Source organism: Sander vitreus, chromosome 13 (assembly GCF_031162955.1).
Source record: "Sander vitreus isolate 19-12246 chromosome 13, sanVit1, whole genome shotgun sequence".
In the NCBI taxonomy this organism is placed as follows: Eukaryota; Metazoa; Chordata; class Actinopteri; order Perciformes; family Percidae; genus Sander; species Sander vitreus.
This window is the reverse complement of record NC_135867.1, coordinates 14,214,138-14,232,584: the sequence shown is the minus strand read 5'-3', so window position 1 is coordinate 14,232,584 and position 18,447 is coordinate 14,214,138. Positions and strand designations below refer to the sequence as shown.

Below are 18,447 nucleotides of genomic sequence, written 5' to 3'. Positions count from 1 at the left end.
ATATAATACCACAAAAAAATTATGTAAAACAAAACAATGCAGTCAACCTTGACATATATTACAAATAAAATTGCACTTAACTTAGGCTAATTCCAATATGTCAGCCTCGTTGTTTTTACATTCACAGTTAATACAATTAAATATCCACTCCGGAAATGAGTGGCCTATTTCGTTATAATCTGCTAATAAGATGTTGATCCATCAATCTGACAAAAACAGCATTTACACCCAGTGGGAATCTATTGTTTTTTCTCTTCCTCCTCCTCCTTCTCTTTCTTCTGCTTCTCCTTCCCATTTGTCTCTGCCTGATGGTCTCGTTTCTGCGCCTCCTTCCCCTCAGTTTGTGCTGGCTGTCCCTCCGGGATTTCCATCGTGACCTTGGCTGTCTTCTTGCCAGCAGTCTTCAGGAAGGCTAGGATGCCCAGATTGTCAAAGTTGTATGCAGTCACACCAAAATTGATCATGGACTTGAGACCAGTGTCAGTGGCTTCGCCTGCATCGTTACCATACCTTCACCACGGATAATGTGGTTGGGGAAGAGTGGTTTGGTGTAAGAACATATTTGTGGTGGGTACAGAATCAAAATGCTGGAGCAATGTGATATGTAATATTGGTACCGTTGTCATTTACATCAAAAACACTGAAGGTCAAGAAAATTCAGTCATATTTCACTTTGTACCGGTTTTATTAGTAACACACCAGGAAAAAGGGGCTACAGACAGTATGAACAGCAAGAGCAGCACCACCCAACACAAGCAGACATTTAGCTGCAGTTCAGGGACCCAGAAAGACACATAACAGTAGCTTAAACTACATCAAGTCAAAAAAGAACCCAAAACACATACTTTATGTCTTATCTATATATAAATGAATAGAAGAAAGCTGATGGAAAAAAAAGGCAATTCTGTGTTAGCTGTTGCATTAGATTTGGAAAATGTCTTACTGAGGGTTATTTTCTGACTTGATCTGGGTTAATAAAAGAGTGTAGATGAAAGAGTTGATCAGTTAGTTCACAAGTCTTTGCCTTTACTCCCACGTGCAGTCATATGTTGCTGGACATTTTTATTAGATTTTCTAAGCCCTTAAATCTGAAAAGAAATGGGTGTAAAAGTAGATCAGTTTCCCAACGTACCAAGAAGAAAACAACACAGTAGGCTGGTTTCTGATCCAGTGTTCTACTGTTGTTTAAAGAAATCAAATTAGAAATAGGCTGGAAACAAGCTCTACAATAGTTTATCAGAAAGTTCTATCAATTGAATAAAGCGGAAATGTCAGCACTTACTTGTACGTCATAGTTGTGACAGTCTCTGCTGCAACACTTTTGCCAACAAGCTTTGCTCCGGTCTCCAGACTCGACCAAACAGTAGAGAAACCTGGTTTGGATGTAAATTAAAAAGAGTTTGAGTACTCTAAAGAAGAAAGACTAGGATCATCAATCTTTGAGCAAATGCCAACAAATTTCCAAATGCCAAAACTCAATATTTTGACATTTTATGTTACATAGAGCTATGATATGTGATAGTGTAACTTTATGCTTGATCCTGATATTTCCATTATATTGGTACATACCTTGTACACTGCTGACTGCCACAAACTTGGCTCCATCCCAGTTGGAAAGTCCGCCATCTTTGGTCTTCTTTATAGACTCTGGGACCAGCTTAGCGCCCTGTTTCTTCACATGGGGAGCCATCTTGTCTGCCACATGTCCTGCCACCATACTTACTCCATTAACTGTAAATATATATACATACATATCAGTCATATTAGTTTACAGTAAAGGCGATTAATGGCATGTACTGAAAGAAAAAAAAAGGGGGGAAAAAAATCAAGTGTTTATTTTTTGTCTTTAGTTTTCTTTAGCCATGGGAAAAGTTTGATTACTACCCAAAAGCATTTTGAATATCTGACATTATTGCCAGTATAATCCTTCCTATATTGGTTTAAATCCTTACCCAAGAACTGGCTGACTCGCACAGCACCCCCAGTGGCCTGTTTAGCCACCTGCAGACCTTTTGTGACACGGGGGCTGACCTCTGAAGGAGTTTCCTCAGGCGTGATATGGTCCCGGATCTTGGCTGCTCCTTTATGAATGGCCCTACCAGTGGCCTCTGCTCCTTTTACAAACTCTAAACTCAACCGTGTAGCTCCTACAGATAGAAAAATATGGGGTGTTAAATGTAAATTAGCAATATCATTGATTGTTGTGTTGTTAAAATATCTACTACAGGCAAATAAAGAGGTGGTTGGACAAGGTTTTACTTTGCTGCACTCAAACCTGTTTAAGAGAGATTGCTGCAAAGGTAAACAATGTCCTCTAGTGGTCATTTTGTAGATAGAGGAACATACAGTCTGTGAATAACACTGGTGGTATTTTGTTTCCTTTATTAGGACACACACACACACACACACACACACACACACACACACACACACACACACACACACACACACACACACACACACACACACACACACACCTGTCAAGATTCCTTGTGCCATCTTCTCACTCCATCCAGGAAGTGGTGGTTTGTCCATCTCCCCTGTTGGTACTGTCAGTCCTTCATGCTCTTTTGTGGGACCAAGGGGGATTTTCTCACTCAGGTTGATGACCTCTGACCCTTCCCCATCTGGACCCTGTCAGGAAATACATTAACTCATATTACTAAACAGTCATAAGAGGTAATATGCTTTTATAATGTGTATATATACCCAAACATGTGACGTACATTTCTGTGAGCCATGACTCAGCTTGCTAAGAATGTTTTTACCAACAACATAACAACTATTTAGTTCTTCCTGCAGTGTCAAGAGAAAAAAATTTTCACGCTATGAGACACTGGATTCTACAAGACAGTGTAGTCATTATTAACTAATGTTTCATTTCAACCACCTCCTTTTCTCTCCAGATAGAGACAAATTGCCTCAACATATTGTTCCACAGCACTGACTCCAACCACATGCATACCTATCCTTACATTTGCTCCACAGTAAAGACTGACCTGGACCCTGAGATCAGCCAGCTGTGAGAGGAGGTCCTGAAACGTCTTTCGGTGGACAGCAGGCAGTTCAGAGGACAAGACTATGCCCACGTAGGACCCTGGCATCTCTGACAAGATGTCAGGGAACATGAAGATCCCAGAGTTGGCCAATAGCACTGGAGTTTCTGCTGTCAGCGGGTACCGCCAGTCACACACCTTGAAAACACAAAGACAGACAAAAATAAGGAGGTTGGGGAATGATGAAGGTTGCACATGTACCATCATAACCAAATAAGGTTGCATTCATTGTAAATGATCACAGTGTGATATACACTCATATCTACTATTCTTATCAGTAACCTCAGATCTTTGAAATTTTAAAATCAGGATATGGTGGCTTCTGTTAAGTCCTTATTTGTTTCTCCAGTTCATAAGATGTGAACTGAAAAGCATCCCATGTCCAATGCTTTTTATTTCACAATTAACTTCATATGTAAAAGGTAGTTTCTTGTGAGTCATTTCCCAGCAAGCACAGTGTCCCTTATTCCTTTTGACCCAACGTTCTCCCCTCTCAAAAGACACATTACATGATTTTAGCCCCATCAGGACTTATGTCAGTCATCCATACAGACACTGACTTGCTGCTGCATCGTGCCACTGGTATGCCGCCTGACAGAATGAACCCTGTGAGGTCGCAGGACACTGACCAGCAGCACAACAGGAGCGCAGAGTCATCTGTTAATGGGACCATTGTTTTGCTGGGAAACAAAGCAGGGCCAGAATACAGGAGAGAAACAGAGTCATGGGTTGCACTGCAGTATAAAGCACAGCATAATACGCGCTTTGTTGAGGTGCCAGAATACATTATGTTACTTTATACATTCTTTATTGACTCAATACAAAAATAAAGTGGGGTTGATTGTCAGAAGGCTCCACACGAATAAAAACACACAGGGTCAGAGCAGATAAAGTCATACATGGATTGGAGCTTGTGCCAAAAAAGTCAAGGGATTAAGCAACTGAGTTCCATTTCTTAGAATACAGTTGCCATAGTGGAGAGTAATACTGCTTAAATATAATATCAACAATGGGACAGCTCAGTGTTATCAATTTAAGCTGCACATTTATTATGTTTCACATCACCCAAATATATTCTAAACACGGTTATAGTGTAAAGGCAATGACAACATTGTAACTAGAGCTGAAAGTGAATTAATTGATTAGTCTACCAACTAAATATTATTTTTGATTAGAAATTTCTGATGATAAAATCTTTTTCAAGCAAAAATGTCTAAACTCCAATGGTTCTTCTCTGCTTTTCACGGTTTTGTATCATTCTAAATTGAATATATGCGTGTTTTGGACTGTTGGTCAGCCTTTGAATCATATTAGGCTCTAGGGAATAAGTGACAGGTATTTTTCGCTATTGTCTGAGGTTTGTAGACCACAACAACTACTCGACAAATAAAGAAAACAATAATCAGATTATTCGCTAAGGGAAATAATCATTAGTTGCAACCTGAATTGTAATGCCCTTAATCACTAAAATTAAGTACAGGTGAGGAAAATAAATGTAGATACTTCTAACTTTTAAAGCTCAATGTTGACTTATTTTATCATAACTTGTACACGTGTTGTCAAACTCAAAGTGGACATCACCCAGAGACAACACCATCATTTGGAAGCAGAACAATTCTTTGTGACTAGTACTCATTTGAAACATAATTTGCCAACACAATTAGTTTTACCTGGTCTAATAGTGATGAAGTGGTTTAACCTGGGGTAGTTTGCTGTTCACACATACTCACTTCTAAGACACACGCCCAAGGAAAATGCTTTGCTGACATACCCACAGCCACATGCATACAGATACTTATTATGACATACTTAGTATAACATACTGTATACTCACATGTAGAAATGCTGAGGGTCTTCCAGCAGTGGAATCCGTGTGCTGACTGTCAAATGCGACGATGCGAAGGTAGCCTGGATGAGACAGGGAGCTGACCTGACCATTTGGTGCCACGAAAAACATCTGCACCCCAGAGGGGATGAAAAGCAGCATGTTTCCATCTCCTTCTGCTGCTGCTGCTGCTCCGGTCTGCTTTCCTGACCCGAGGCTGCCTCCAGCAGAACTGTAAGACAGACTGCGGTGGCCAGTAGTTGGCTGTGGTGTGTATGCTGGAGGCTGGTCCCCTGGGTTAGCCATGGCTATATCTCCTGGAGCTGCTGCAGGGAGCGTGTGCATGTGCAGAACAGCAGAGGAAGGAGGCCAGGTAGGGACTGTTGGGGTTGACTTCTGAGTGTTAGCCAATACGGTGGGGTACAGATGGTGGAGGGAGCTTCGGGGAGGCTGGCTGCTCGGTGCCAGGTCTGGATAAAGATTGGGAGGAAGATCCATCAACAGGCAGCCCCTCTGGCATCCTGTTGTCAGCTGTGAGGTCTCCAGGTCAGAGAGGTGGGTGTTGACAGTCCTCAGAGTGTCCCTCATCCTCTGCTGAAGCTGCCTGGCCGTGTCCCAGACCGCTCCTCGCTGCCTCTCCCCTCCTGTGGGAACTTCCAGTCCTTGAGTAAGGTGCTGTCGACCTTTTCTGTAATACACCAGGGCCTCTGCTCTTTTCCCGGCCTCTTCAGCAGTCAGCCCACGGCTCAGAGAATGAAACGCCAACTCATACTGGTCCTTGATGAGCAGCAGCTCAGCAGGTTCAGTCATAGTGAGGAGTAGGCTAGAAAGTAAAGATTGGAGGCTGAGAGGAAATCAAAAGTGCTATCTCCAAGCTAGACTAAAGTTAAAACAGCAGTTTCAAGGTTTTTCCAGTAACCCAAAAACAATATGTAGATAAATAACATTAGTCAGGTTGTAACACAAATATTAAAGAATGAGTTATTTGTGTAGGCTACTACAGTTTGTAGTTAGGCTTAATGGATTTGAAAATTACCACTTCAATTCATTAAATGGGAGACAGAGAGAATGTAGGCTACCTGTCACCAAGAAATGCAGCTAAACCAGGTGTGAAAGAAAAGGCAACTTGAGTACATTCTTCAAACTGACGTACTCTGACCGCATTACGACAGAGTAGATGAATGCATGTGAGACGAATCTCTGTAATATTAATGTTGGCGGCTATGACAGGTTGTAAATAGCCTGAGCGAACCCATCAGGTTTAACCTGAATAACAAAGACCAAATGCCGATGGCCTTTCTTAAGTCCTTTCTAGACAGCAGATTTACATTTAAAATACCAGTTTACACATGTATTCTTTATATCAGCATTCAATGTATGAAAACAGCAAATTGATTTTTTGATTATGAAAACTGTTACCTTTTCAGAGAACTGATCGGACAACAAATGATTCTGGCTTACCTAGGACTTCAATATCACCGGAAAGAAAAACCCTAACAATAAATAAGTGGTTTTAGAAAGTCCTTATTCCAGTTTCCGACAGTTCTTCTGTACTTTCATGGGTGTGAGAATGCCTGCATACATCAACATGTTCACTTCACTTACTGGGTAAATCTGGCACAGCCCCAGGCAGCTACACACATTTCAAACCAACAGGAGCGAGCGACAGAAATGGCTTCCGGATCACACTTTCAAAATAAAATCCATAAACTACACGTCACAAAAGTTAAAAGTTATTCAAATAAAAACTGTATTTAGAAGAAATCTGAAATAAATAAAACACATTTCCTTTAGGTTTTTTCATTTGTTTTACTCCTTTCGCAATACAGTAGGCTAAGACATAAAATGTCTTATAAATAAAGCTCACAAAAATGCTTGAACATAATTTAAAATCACTCTGAAAGATATGGAAGATGCTGTAATTCATGATTTTAAGACAATATCATTCTGAACTAAATATAGGTATATATTATAACTGATGACTTACCACCTTTAAAACCCTTTTGTATGAATGTCTCGTCTCCAATTATTCAAATTGTCATTAAGTAGGTTTTATTAAAAATAATTTATTGTATTTGCATAAAATATAAACAAGTCCAGATGAGTGTGGCATTGGCATATATGGGATTTGCTGTAGAATCAGCTGCATTTATTTTGGTATCATTGTGATTATGTTCTAGGAGAAGCGTCAAAGAAGGGCGGGGAAGTTACTCGTAGGAAAGGCAGAACAGCAGGTGCAGTGATCAATGAAACGCGACAATACCTGTAAATGGAGAGATAAAAGACATCAATTTAGAGATGGAAAATTGTGTCCTGGATGCATTAACAGCCCAAACAATCTGCAAACTACACATGACAGAGCCCAAAGGCCTGTAGTTTACATAAGCTGTTTGAAAAATTGTCTTGATATGTATATACATTTTCATATAAACTATGCCTTACTTTGAACTCTTATACTTTTCCCTGATAGCCTGTAGTGGGTGACTCTCTGCATTGAGGTATAGCTTGTGGAGGTCAGTCATGCAAGGCACAATTTCAGCCGTGGTGTAACCGGTAAAGACATGTAGTGAATCGGGCTACCATATGAGGAAAAAAAAAAAAAACCTAAAATTACATTTTGACTAATTCCTTGAGAAATCCTCATAAAAAAAAGGGACAAGACAATGATCTGAACAAACTTACCCAGAAAGTTCTGTTTACAGTGTAAGTGGCTAGGCAGTAGGCTCCAGCTGCCACTATAGATGTGGTGTACTGCAGGATTGGATCAATTTCCAGCAGGCTTAACTCTGCTATATACTAGAAGCAGAAAAAACACATCAACAAATCAAAATACAATCAAGGGACATGGAAAACTGAAACTTCAAAGGCAGTGGGCACAAATATAAATTCTAGCTGGCATTTGAGTTATTGATTTTGCTCACCAGGGCAAGGTTCTCTGTGTTGGCACCGACTGAGTGGATGGACATGAAAAGGCGAAGGAACTGGTTTGTGGTAGGGGCTGCCATCTTGAATGCCAGCCTTTTTAGGAAAACATGCTCCATCTGAACCAGCTGCCTCTTAGTGTAGGTGCTGTCTGTCGTGTACACAAACTCGTTCAGCTCAGGAGGGAAGATCTCCTCATATTTTCTACAAGGTGATAGATCAGGCAACATCAGCTTGTAAATTGTCATCCATTATTAACCCTTGTCCTCCCATCGACCATGAACTTGCTGTCCTTCCGGGTCAAAATTGAAAATGAACTTTCTTTGTACCTGTTTCCGACGTTTTTGTTGCTTTGTTTGATGCTTTGCCCCATTTTTAAACATTTTTTTCAATGTTTTTTTTTTATTCCTGGTCAATAAACCTAATTCAAATGACATTATACCTAATTTTTTTGAAAAAAGGGCAGAAATTATGAATTATTTTGACTAATAGTTAAGCTCAGAGGATGTTGAGTGAATCACAGACTGGTTTATGTCAAAGATCAGTCAGGACACTTTTTTAAATCCATTTAAAAAAAGGTTTTTCAAATGCTATGAAATTGAATAAAACACCCAAAATGCAATGGAAGTAATCAATAATTTTACCTGCGAAGAACATTTCATGGGTTCCATACAACGTACATGCATCCAAGTTGTTTTGGGGCAATTTGGTTGTAAAAAACCCATATTTCCGATATAATTTTTGACCCGAGGAAAACACAAGGGATAAGTCAATTCAACTCCATAAGGTGATGCTTACCATGACCACAAAATGTTTTTAACGAATCAGTGACTGAACAGGAAACATAACAAATTGTTAGAAAGACAGACTTGCTTACGCAGCAATCATTAATGCAGCTGTGCCGACCAGCTGCAGCTTTCCCCGTTTCACATATGCTGTGCAGGAGAGAAAGCGGTCCAAATAGTTGACAGCAAGGTGCAGAGTTTCAGAACCAAGCTTGTATTCCTGGACAACTTCCACCAGCCAGTCCACCAGGATGACCCGCATGCCGTTGGTGATCTCTGGATGTCTGTCTAAGTAGCCTGGCCTTGGCCTGGACCTCAGCTGGCATTAGAAATAAAAGCAGATTTCATGAGGTATTTGCAATGAACTGAGGAGCAAAACTTCATAACTATGCCCTGCCCATACACAGTAATATGAAAGAAATGATTTAGTGCTCATAGTTCACATAATTTCGCACTTCACTCTCCCTCAAGTGCAGATGAATGTCCTCTGCATACTCGGAAACACACAGCACCTCCTCTGACATCAGGGATTTATCTGGTTCAGACTGCATAGATGCATCCTGGCACGGACCTACAAGAGTAAAAGCAGTCAGGTAAAGATAATAAAGACTGAACAAGAAAAAAAGTCTTACATGTTTTTGTATTTTCCAAACTCACTTGAACTCAGTTCCAGCAGGAATCCCAAATCTGGATTTTGCAGGGCAGCAGTTTCAGCATCCAGGTAATAGCTGTCTGAGACCACTTCTTGACCCGATTCTGCAAGAACAACTTCACAAGCCTCCTCAACATACACATCAAAGTTAGAACTGGACGGACGGCCAAGAAAGGTGAGCTGGGAGCTGTCTGAGATTGAACTGTGTTTGGAAAATTGGCTTCCCTGTGGAGAAAAATGAGTCAACATGATTTCCACATTAAGTTGAAATGTGAATGTTCTAAGAGGGGAAATGAATTAAAAATCACAAAATGTAATGCTCTCCACTGTGCCCTTCTCACTTACCTGGCTGAAGGATCGGCCACGCTGATCGTTTTCTGACAACACACCGAGAACTGTCCGCTGTTTGGCTCGCTGGACCTGCAGTGCATCTATTTTGCTTGGAGGTGAAATATTTTCTTTGCTAGTGTGACTGCCGCAATGGGCATTTGTGCTGAAGTTCATCTTTAAACAGGGAGATGGGGTCACCATGGCATACAGGAAAGGGAAAGTAACTAACAACATTTAATGAAAAAAGGTTTAACAGGTACGTAAATCATCACATATACACCTGAAAGACACCATATTATTTGTCAGTTTCCTGTACGTATAGTAGGCCTGGTTCCCAACATGGCTGGGGGCCCCAAAAGGGGTTTTATGATAAATCTAAGGGGTCGCAAGATAACTATAATAACTGGGACACCAAATTATGTACTTTTTCCTATTTTCAAATATTTGCTTTTTATTGTAAAATACTAGGTTGTTTTAGCTCTAAAAAACTATTCAAATGAAACAATCTGACAAAAAAACACCACCCTTATCAACTCATATGTGCAACCTAGTAAGCGCTTTATGTTGGAAACCACAGCAGCATGGTAGTCATATTGGTTAGGTGGTTATGGCCTCCCTGACCAAAGCACAGCATCTAAATAGGGCTGCAACTAACAATTATTTTGAATGATTGATTGATTTTTTAATAATTTGTCTATAAAATGTATGCATTATACATTTCCCAGAGCCCAAGGTGACATATTCAAATATTAATATTAAATTCTTTCCATTTAAAACCCCAAATGTATTTACTTTACTATTATATATGAAAACAGAGAGCATCTATCAAATCATCAAATTTGAGAGGCTACACCAGTGAATGTTTGGCTATTCTGCTTGAAAAATCAATGAAATGAGTGATTGTGAATATAGTTGCCAAATGCACGATTAATGCCTTTATATTTAGCAGAGAACATTTAATAGGTTAACGTTGAGTGAAGTGTGAAATAGGGTGCACACATCTTACGTTCTCCTGCGCGCAAGTGGACTGAAGATTTCAGAAACATCATTACCATGGTTACAAGAATGTATCAATGTCCATCAATCACAGATACACAAAGCTAAGACAAACAGGTAGAAACCCCAGGCTTTAGAGTGTCACAGAGCACAGCTCAACAATAGTTTCCTGTCGGCTTCAAATATAAAACCGGCTACCATCTGTTCTTGACTGCAAACTCACCATAACCAGGGGCAACGTAGCGTTAGTTCACAGCTTAACCTTAGGTCAGGACGGTGGAAGCGAAAACACAGTGCATTCCACTAAAGCGGAGAAATGACCGGTTACTTTCTTATCGGCAGCTTACTTGGAGACAAACAGTGACCTCTCGCTGCGTTCAAGCAACTTGAGTTTCCTGGGTGTCGGATGTTATTCGCCCAGTGGGGGAAGTTTTCTCGGTTTCGTTGCAAGCTAATCAGCTGTTAACTCCGAACGGTTCTCTGTCAATCGCGTGCCCGAACGAAACAGCTGACAGTCGACGACGTCGTGCGTCAGAAATCCCTCACTGGATGTATGACATTGTAATTTAATTTAAATCAATAAAGTTTTTTTTTTTTTTTATTACTGTGGGTTTGTATGACTACCTCAAGTACAAGTGATATGGTTTGATAGAGCGCTTATGATTGGATTGGTTTTCTCAAAGGTTGTGATCAGGGTTCAAAATTAGCACCATTTACCAGCCAAATGCCTATAGGCCTACTTTACTTGTATAAAAAAAAAAAAAAATGAAATAGTTATTTGAATATGATAACTGTGTGACATCCCTGGATTAGTTGAAACAAGTCCGTTTTCATTGTTTTTACAGCTGGTTATTTGTTTTGATTTATTCTAACTATAATGTATCTTTCTTATACATATCTAATGTTAGTGACTTTCCTTTGGTTTTGAATGTGATAAGAAACATTCACTCCGCTACGTGTTTGGGGTGTTTCAACAACAGCAGACTTTTGGGTGTGGTGGTGGACGATGAGTCACTCTAGACACTGATCTGAAGAGAGCTTCTGTCACCATGTCATGAAACGATGTATGGATTGTTGATAACTAACTAAGAATGGCAGTGTCGCACTTTGAGTAGGTGCAGCCAAGATGGGCTTGAGTTTAGAAGAGAGAAGGGCTACTGTAAGCTAAGTGTAGAGCCATGGGCAGGTGATAACAGTGGTGATAGTACTGAGTCTACTCTTAAGTGAACTGCCTAAACATGTGGAGACAGGTGGTAGAACAATAAAGTTTTTCTGAGAAATCACAGTAGTTAGAACAATCTGCTAGTTTAATGAAACAGATTTCAGTATGCTTACATAATTGGGAAAATATAATTTAAACTTCTATACATGAGAAAGATGGGGCAGTGAAAGTGAAGCTTCTCAATATTCTCTAAAATGAAAAAGAAATGTGCGGAACTAATTCTATAGCGCTAACATTAACACCTCCTCTGGTTCACATCAAAATGTCTCACATCACCAGAATGACAAACCTTTATTAAACAGAGCTGCAAAACAGCTGCTTGCTTAGCAGAGTGCTATAATAATTATATTTGTGTCCCATCTGTTTCACAAGAGCGTAGTCAGTTTGTCTCCCTGTGTCCAAGATTTGCATCTGAGATTTGTTGATGTCATTAATAGAGCAGTTTATCGTCAATTTCACTGTGATTTGTTCATGCTCACAAATCTGGATTTTCTCTTTAAACTGCCAATTTGCACTTGACACACCTCTTCCTGTTTCTTACACACACACACACACACACACACACACACACACACACACACACACACACACACACACACACACACACACACACACAGTAAAGAGTGACCTGCCAAGCGCCTGCAAGCTTTACATTGTCCATCAGATGGCAGGCTTTCTCTTCAGTAATAATGGTCTGATGTATTTCATCTGCAGTAAATTAAGCAGACTTTTGACATGTTATGTCAAATAACTATTTTAGGGCTTGTCAGATTATGTAACCACACATGCAGTCTAATCACGAGGCTACAACCAGAAGAAGTCAAATAAGAGTAACTTTGGATACATTTATAATTGATCATATGACATTGTGACCCTGTTAAATCTAATTGCACAAATTACCGCAGAACCTTTGCTCACTTAAACTGCAGGAATGAAGATGGTGCAAAGCAGTGAAATATTCATTCATTAAAGTGACTCAAAGTAGCATGTGTCTTGCTTTACCTGAAAACCAATTGAATGTTTAGTGTTGCCTGAATTGATTCTTGTAATGATGATTATTATCACATCTTAGTCACAGCAAGAACTACAACCAGTAAACTATAGAGTCAGGTATTGGAGCTTGGGAGGACCCAGGAGCATTAAGCACAGTGCTGTCATGCTGCTGCTGCTGCTGAGCAGCTCCAGTGGAGCAACAGGGGATTAAGAGTTCCAATTTGCATTTTTTTGGTCACAAGTCTGCTTCTTGAACCTTCAACCAACCGTCACTCCTATACTTTCCCTACGACTGTATTTGATGAAACGCTCCTTCCATTTCTGTGCACTATGTTGTTGTTTTTGTGTGTCTGCATTTATCATTGTACAATGTGCTACCCTCCTCACTGACCAGGACAGTGGGTTTCACCTCTAATGAAATGTAAGAATTTATTTTTTCTTTCTTTCCTTATATAATTCAGTTGGATTTCAGTTGTAATCTTAATCCTTGCTCAGATATGTTGACTATTATTGTGTATTTCAATCCATCACTGAGGAAATCTATCCTGCTCAAACCACATACACTTATCTTACGAGGAACATTTTCCCCCTGCTATCAAGCAGAAATCCTCCAGAAAAGTGTTGGTTGATGACATTGGCCATCCTTTCAGCCAGATTAAAGCAGAACATGTTTGTTTTCCAGTCCAGAAATGCATGTAAAAACTACTGCTGTGCCACAACATAGGAAATGCATTACTGTATATTTTTACATTACCATGTCAGACACAGATTTTGATTCTACTAAACAAAATGTAATTCATAATGGTAATTCCATCAACAGTGTAATAATGTAATGTGATTGTGAGTGTAAATATATATCAGAATAGACGTAATGTTATTTAAAGTGGCCATATTATGCTCATTTTCAGGTTCATAATTGTATTTTGAGGTTGTACTAGAATAGGTTTACATGATTTAATTTTCAAAAAACACCATATTTTTGTTGTACTGCACATTGCTGCAGCTCCTCTTTTCACCCTGTGTGTTCAGGTCTCTGTTTTACCTACAGAGTGAGACCTCTCACTGCTGTAACATCTTGGTTGGCAGTCGCACATGTGCAGTAGCTAGGTAAGATCACATCCTCTAGCAGCTGTTTGTTTCTACAACTTCAGTAGTACAAGGCAGGATTAGCCGAGAGACTTCTTCTAAACGAGGGCACACTTCCAACGTTGCGTGGAATACCTGCAGAATAGGGACATGTAGCTAAGTGGTTCTTTTGTAGATTATGGTGAACTAGTGTGTGTTGTAGCAGTGTTTTGCCATTCAGAACGAGCAAGCATGCTAGCGCTAGCATGCTAGGGTTAGCCACCTCGTTTTGGCTAGTGACGTAAAAAGCCCTGCCGATTTTGATCAGCTCACCCAGAGACTGAAGGCAGGACACATTCAGAAACCCATATCTCACTCAAAACAGGATGGATGTTTTTTTTTTTCAAGTTTGTATGTGTGTTGAAGCACCAGAGACACAAAATAACACCCCAAAACCTAGAAAAAGTGATTTTTTCATAATATGGGCACTTTAAACAGTGTAAAACAATAAAGGCTAAAGATTGTGAAAGACAACAAAAAAGTAACTGCTGTGCAATCTCCAAAACTAAAAAGATTTTTGAAAAAAAAATCCTTTACAATTAAATATGGCCAATACCAAAACTACACTTGGAAAAAGTAGTTTTAATAACATGGAAGATAATATTGCCTGTAATAAATTTTGGTATTTAAAGGGCAAACATCATGAATCAATAGGGCTGGGTCGGTATGGATTTTTTTTGAAAAGCAAGAAATTCCCGCGGTAGAGCGGTATACTGCAACCCCCTTGCAAGAGTAGCGTAAGTTAGAGCCAGAATGGCAGGGTGCCTTAAGTGAGTGACGTCAGTGGCCGTGTGGTCGCGCAAGGAGAGCGAGCGGTAACGGAGCGTAGTGTATATGAGTGCCACTGTGAGGAAAAGCGAGAGGAAAAAGAGATAGCAAAGTTGATGTAAAGTGAACAATAAAACAACAAGCTAGACCTTCTCAAGACACGGTAGCTTTATCTATTGTCAATACTACCGGCAAAGTGAATGGAGTTACCCCCGAAAAAACATCGGCTTAAACCTTACAACATAAGTTGCAGCCATAGACTGTATAAAAAGCTTGCAGCAGTGTTTCCATTTCAGCTCAAGAGTGAGAGTCTTTACTGAGTTTTGCTGTCATTCAGGGCAACAATGGTTTCTCTCATCTCCGTTGATCCATTCCACAGGCAGTTCAGAAAGCTCTTTTGTCAATAAAGTAAAATATAAATTAAATAGTTTGCCGACAATGCCGAGTGTAGCCCGTCTAGCAGCTGAGCAGACAGAGAGCAGAGAGGGCGACTCGGCAGTTCACTAACTTGTTGCGCTCTCTACCAATATAAGCCGCTCTGTTTAGGCTACGAAACGTGCATGCAGGCTTAAATTCAACCGTGCCATTTTATCGGGATAAAGCTATAAACAGAAGGAAACTCCGCTAGCTGCTAGGCTAATGTGCAATGGTAAACACTGCAGCTTGTTAAGCTAGTTAATGTGTCTACCTCAGCTGAGAACGGAGAAATAAAGCCATTTCTCCGATACAAGACATTACACAGGTACTCTCACATATAGGCCTTATAGTCAACACGAATGGAATGCTATTATGTGTCATGGAACATTGCACTCCCCAACTCGCGAAAGGTCGGATTTGCTCCATCTTTTGATGATAAATTTTGTTTAGAAAACCTTGAATCCATATAAGATACAATGTTATCAGACACAATCCATGTCATTAGAATCAATGAATCCATGTTATTAGACACAACGTGCACAGGCCAATGTTTTTTTGCGGTGATGACGATGACGAGCTCAGACCCGCGGTAGGCGTCACGTGACTGCGGTATTGCGGTAATGCGCTAACCGTCCCAGCCCTATGAATTAATTGCATTTTTCATTTTAACAGAATTACATTTTGACAAGATTATATGTGTTGTTATCTGGACATACTGTATAATCATAAGTCAAAGATAATTAAGTCACTTTTCTCAGACCTACTGAATCTTATTCTTATGCAGTAGTTGCACTTTGTGTGAAGAGCACATTTTTCACAACCATGTGTAGTTTACAAATGTAAATGTTTGTGTAAAATTCCACAGTTTGTGAAGCTGAAACAGATATCAATACCAGTTAGACTGAGTGCCAAGGCTCGGCACAGTGAGTAATTTACGCATTGGAACTTTGTTCTACCGCAGAACTGATGAAATATCCTTATCCATTTGGTCCAGTAGAGATGAGCGATAAGGTGGCTTGCTGTGGCTATTTTCTCCTCTCAAAATAAAATCGTTATCTGGTCACACTGTGCTGAAAGAAGGGAGTGAGCAAAAACACACACATGGCACCTGCTTGGGGGAAACAAAGTCTCTCTGCCTTCCTCTGTCTTTTTATCCCTCTTCCTCATTTCCGTTCAGTCCCTGAGCAGATGCAGATTGCTTATGACAGACAGCATTGGTCTGCTGCCATTTCATTAATGTGATGTATTGCTGGTGACAGGCTTGGGCCAGATGGATTGGGGGGGTTTAAGCATCACCTCTAAAATACTGTGCCATCCAGGAAAATCCTCCCCGCTGGGGATGGACGTCTCATCTCTCGGCAGCACCCTCATTGGTGTTAGCCCTGTTGGGAGGGATCATGACTGGGATTGTCTCTCACCCTGAGCAAAGAAAAAGTGTTCAGAAAACACGAAAGAGGCTACTAACCTGCAGGATAAAGAGATGAAAAGGCAACCTAATCTGCTGAGGTTTACCCGTGTTGAACAGGCATTTTCCCATCGCCTTAGGCAGAAATAGAAGCTGATTAACTGATCATGAGTCAATCCAAATGTAAGACTCAGTCAATGTCAATTCTCAGTTATCTCTTATTAGTGTCTGTCGTTTTACACACAATACTCCACTCCCCGTCATTCCTCAGACATAACTACTCAAAGATGGATTGAAATATCCAGCCATGTTAGTAAATAGTTCAGGAAAACACATCATTAGAATACAGTTAAATAATTGGCTGATTGCAACTTTTATTGTCATTTCAGGCAGATTAAACTTGAACTACTGTCTGGCAGTCCTTGTTTGTTACAATTATAAACACTGCTACAAAGATGGGTCGTGTTAGGTTAAAGGTCAATTGGCAGCATATATTTGCTCTGGCAATCAGCACTTTGATATCCAAGTTTTCAAAGCAACATGAGACAACAGAACTCTGAAGAGGCCAAATTGTCTGTGACAAGCTGCAGTGAAGTAAAATCTGAAAAATAATGTAATGTGTGGAGGGGAAGAGTTTGAATACTCCTGACAAACACCAACAAACTACATCAAATACGAGGAGTAGTGATCACAAGTTAAAAATAACCAACAGGCAATATCTATGTTGCTCTTCGTCTGTTGTCTGGAGGTCACATGTTTTACACAGTCTTTGTGCATTAAGAATGCTTTATTGAATGATCCTCATGCAGATCAAAGTACCTTATGTTGGGGAATATTATGTGGAAATTTGGTGCCAATCTCCTCCATTAAAAGGCCCATCACTGTAATGAGCCAGGGGCATGAAAAGAAAATGAGGACGGAGAGAGAAGGGGGATGTTTTGTCAAGACTGAGAGCTCTTATTGTCTTATGATGGTGGAATAATAAGGCGACACACACACACACACACACACACACACACACACACACACACACACACACACACACACACACACACACACACACACACACACACACACAATGACCAGAGGGTGAAACTTTATAGAATATCACAGCATGTGGTGATAACCATAATGATGTGACAAACATTTGATACAACTTTAATTGTTTACTTTTGGGGTCTGCTTTTAATTCATTAACTGTTTAGAGTGAATCTGAGGAAGACAGTGAGAGAAGGGGAGAAAGTAATATTCACTGTTTGACTGAAATGTAGGAATACCTAAACCGACTCAGTAATTATGCACAAAGACAAATGTTGTAGCTTTTATCCTTGTGTCTTCTATACCTTTTATGCCTAACTTGTGCATCATATATATACCCGTCTCTTCATGCAGTATGAATTTTGAATGTCTGAAGAGTAAGGACATTTTTATTTGCAATTTAAGGGTCCCACATCTTTTGGTGCACTAAATTATTCATATATTCAAATGAATCTGACTTTGAGGACATTTTTTCCTTTCTTCTCTTCTTTCATGAATTTAGAGTGTATACCCTTCAGAGGGATCAGACAAATTTGCCAAAGACTATTAGTGGTAAAGGTTTTAGTAGAGCAGTGGTTTCACTTCACGTTAGGGTGTTTTTTTTAACATGCGTTGCAGTTTATGCCCCTTTCCCCACAGTAGTATCATATATCCATCTGACTCATTGTTATTCTGGACAAGTACTCGCCTGTCAGGTTGCCTGTCGTGTGTGTGTGTATTTGTGTGTGTGTGTGTGTCACAGTTATGCCTCAGTATGTTTTCCCTGCTCCATGCCGTCAGATCTGTGGGGCTCATTTTGATTGGCATGACACGAAAAGCTGGAGTGTAGTCCGTGCATATTTATTGGCTGTCTGATCTGCAAAATCTTTGAAAACCAAACTGAACATCACAAATAATTCTGCACACCATCTTG

At 40.0% G+C, this 18,447-nt stretch overlaps 2 protein-coding genes across 5 annotated transcripts; both read right to left on the bottom strand.

Moving 5' to 3' along the window:
- Positions 1–37: 37 nt before the first annotated feature.
- On the bottom strand, positions 38–6,534 carry sparta (spartin a). Of its 3 annotated transcripts, none has more exons than XM_078265915.1 (8): positions 6,301–6,533; positions 4,891–5,704; positions 3,000–3,194; positions 2,478–2,634; positions 1,953–2,147; positions 1,570–1,731; positions 1,283–1,373; positions 38–510 (listed from the first exon to the last, which is right to left on the bottom strand). In XM_078265915.1, exons 2-8 carry the CDS (start codon positions 5,689–5,691, stop codon positions 240–242), a joined length of 1,872 nt encoding a protein of 623 aa, XP_078122041.1. In that variant the 5' UTR covers positions 5,692–5,704; positions 6,301–6,533; the 3' UTR covers positions 38–239. The 3 variants fall into 3 exon arrangements, with proteins under 3 accessions (XP_078122041.1, XP_078122040.1, XP_078122042.1); XM_078265914.1 differs by having other exon boundaries at positions 6,343–6,533; XM_078265916.1 differs by lacking the exon at positions 38–510 and adding an exon at positions 683–1,088 and having other exon boundaries at positions 6,343–6,534.
- A 393-nt stretch (positions 6,535–6,927) lies between these two features.
- On the bottom strand, positions 6,928–11,056 carry ccna1 (cyclin A1). 2 transcript variants are annotated; one of them, XM_078265844.1, is made up of 9 exons: positions 10,790–11,056; positions 9,586–9,794; positions 9,246–9,465; positions 9,044–9,159; positions 8,681–8,907; positions 7,803–8,007; positions 7,564–7,677; positions 7,324–7,457; positions 6,928–7,144 (listed from the first exon to the last, which is right to left on the bottom strand). In XM_078265844.1, exons 2-9 carry the CDS (start codon positions 9,769–9,771, stop codon positions 7,051–7,053), a joined length of 1,296 nt encoding a protein of 431 aa, XP_078121970.1. In that variant the 5' UTR covers positions 9,772–9,794; positions 10,790–11,056; the 3' UTR covers positions 6,928–7,050. The 2 variants fall into 2 exon arrangements, with proteins under 2 accessions (XP_078121970.1, XP_078121971.1); XM_078265845.1 differs by having other exon boundaries at positions 9,586–9,744.
- Positions 11,057–18,447: the final 7,391 nt, after the last annotated feature.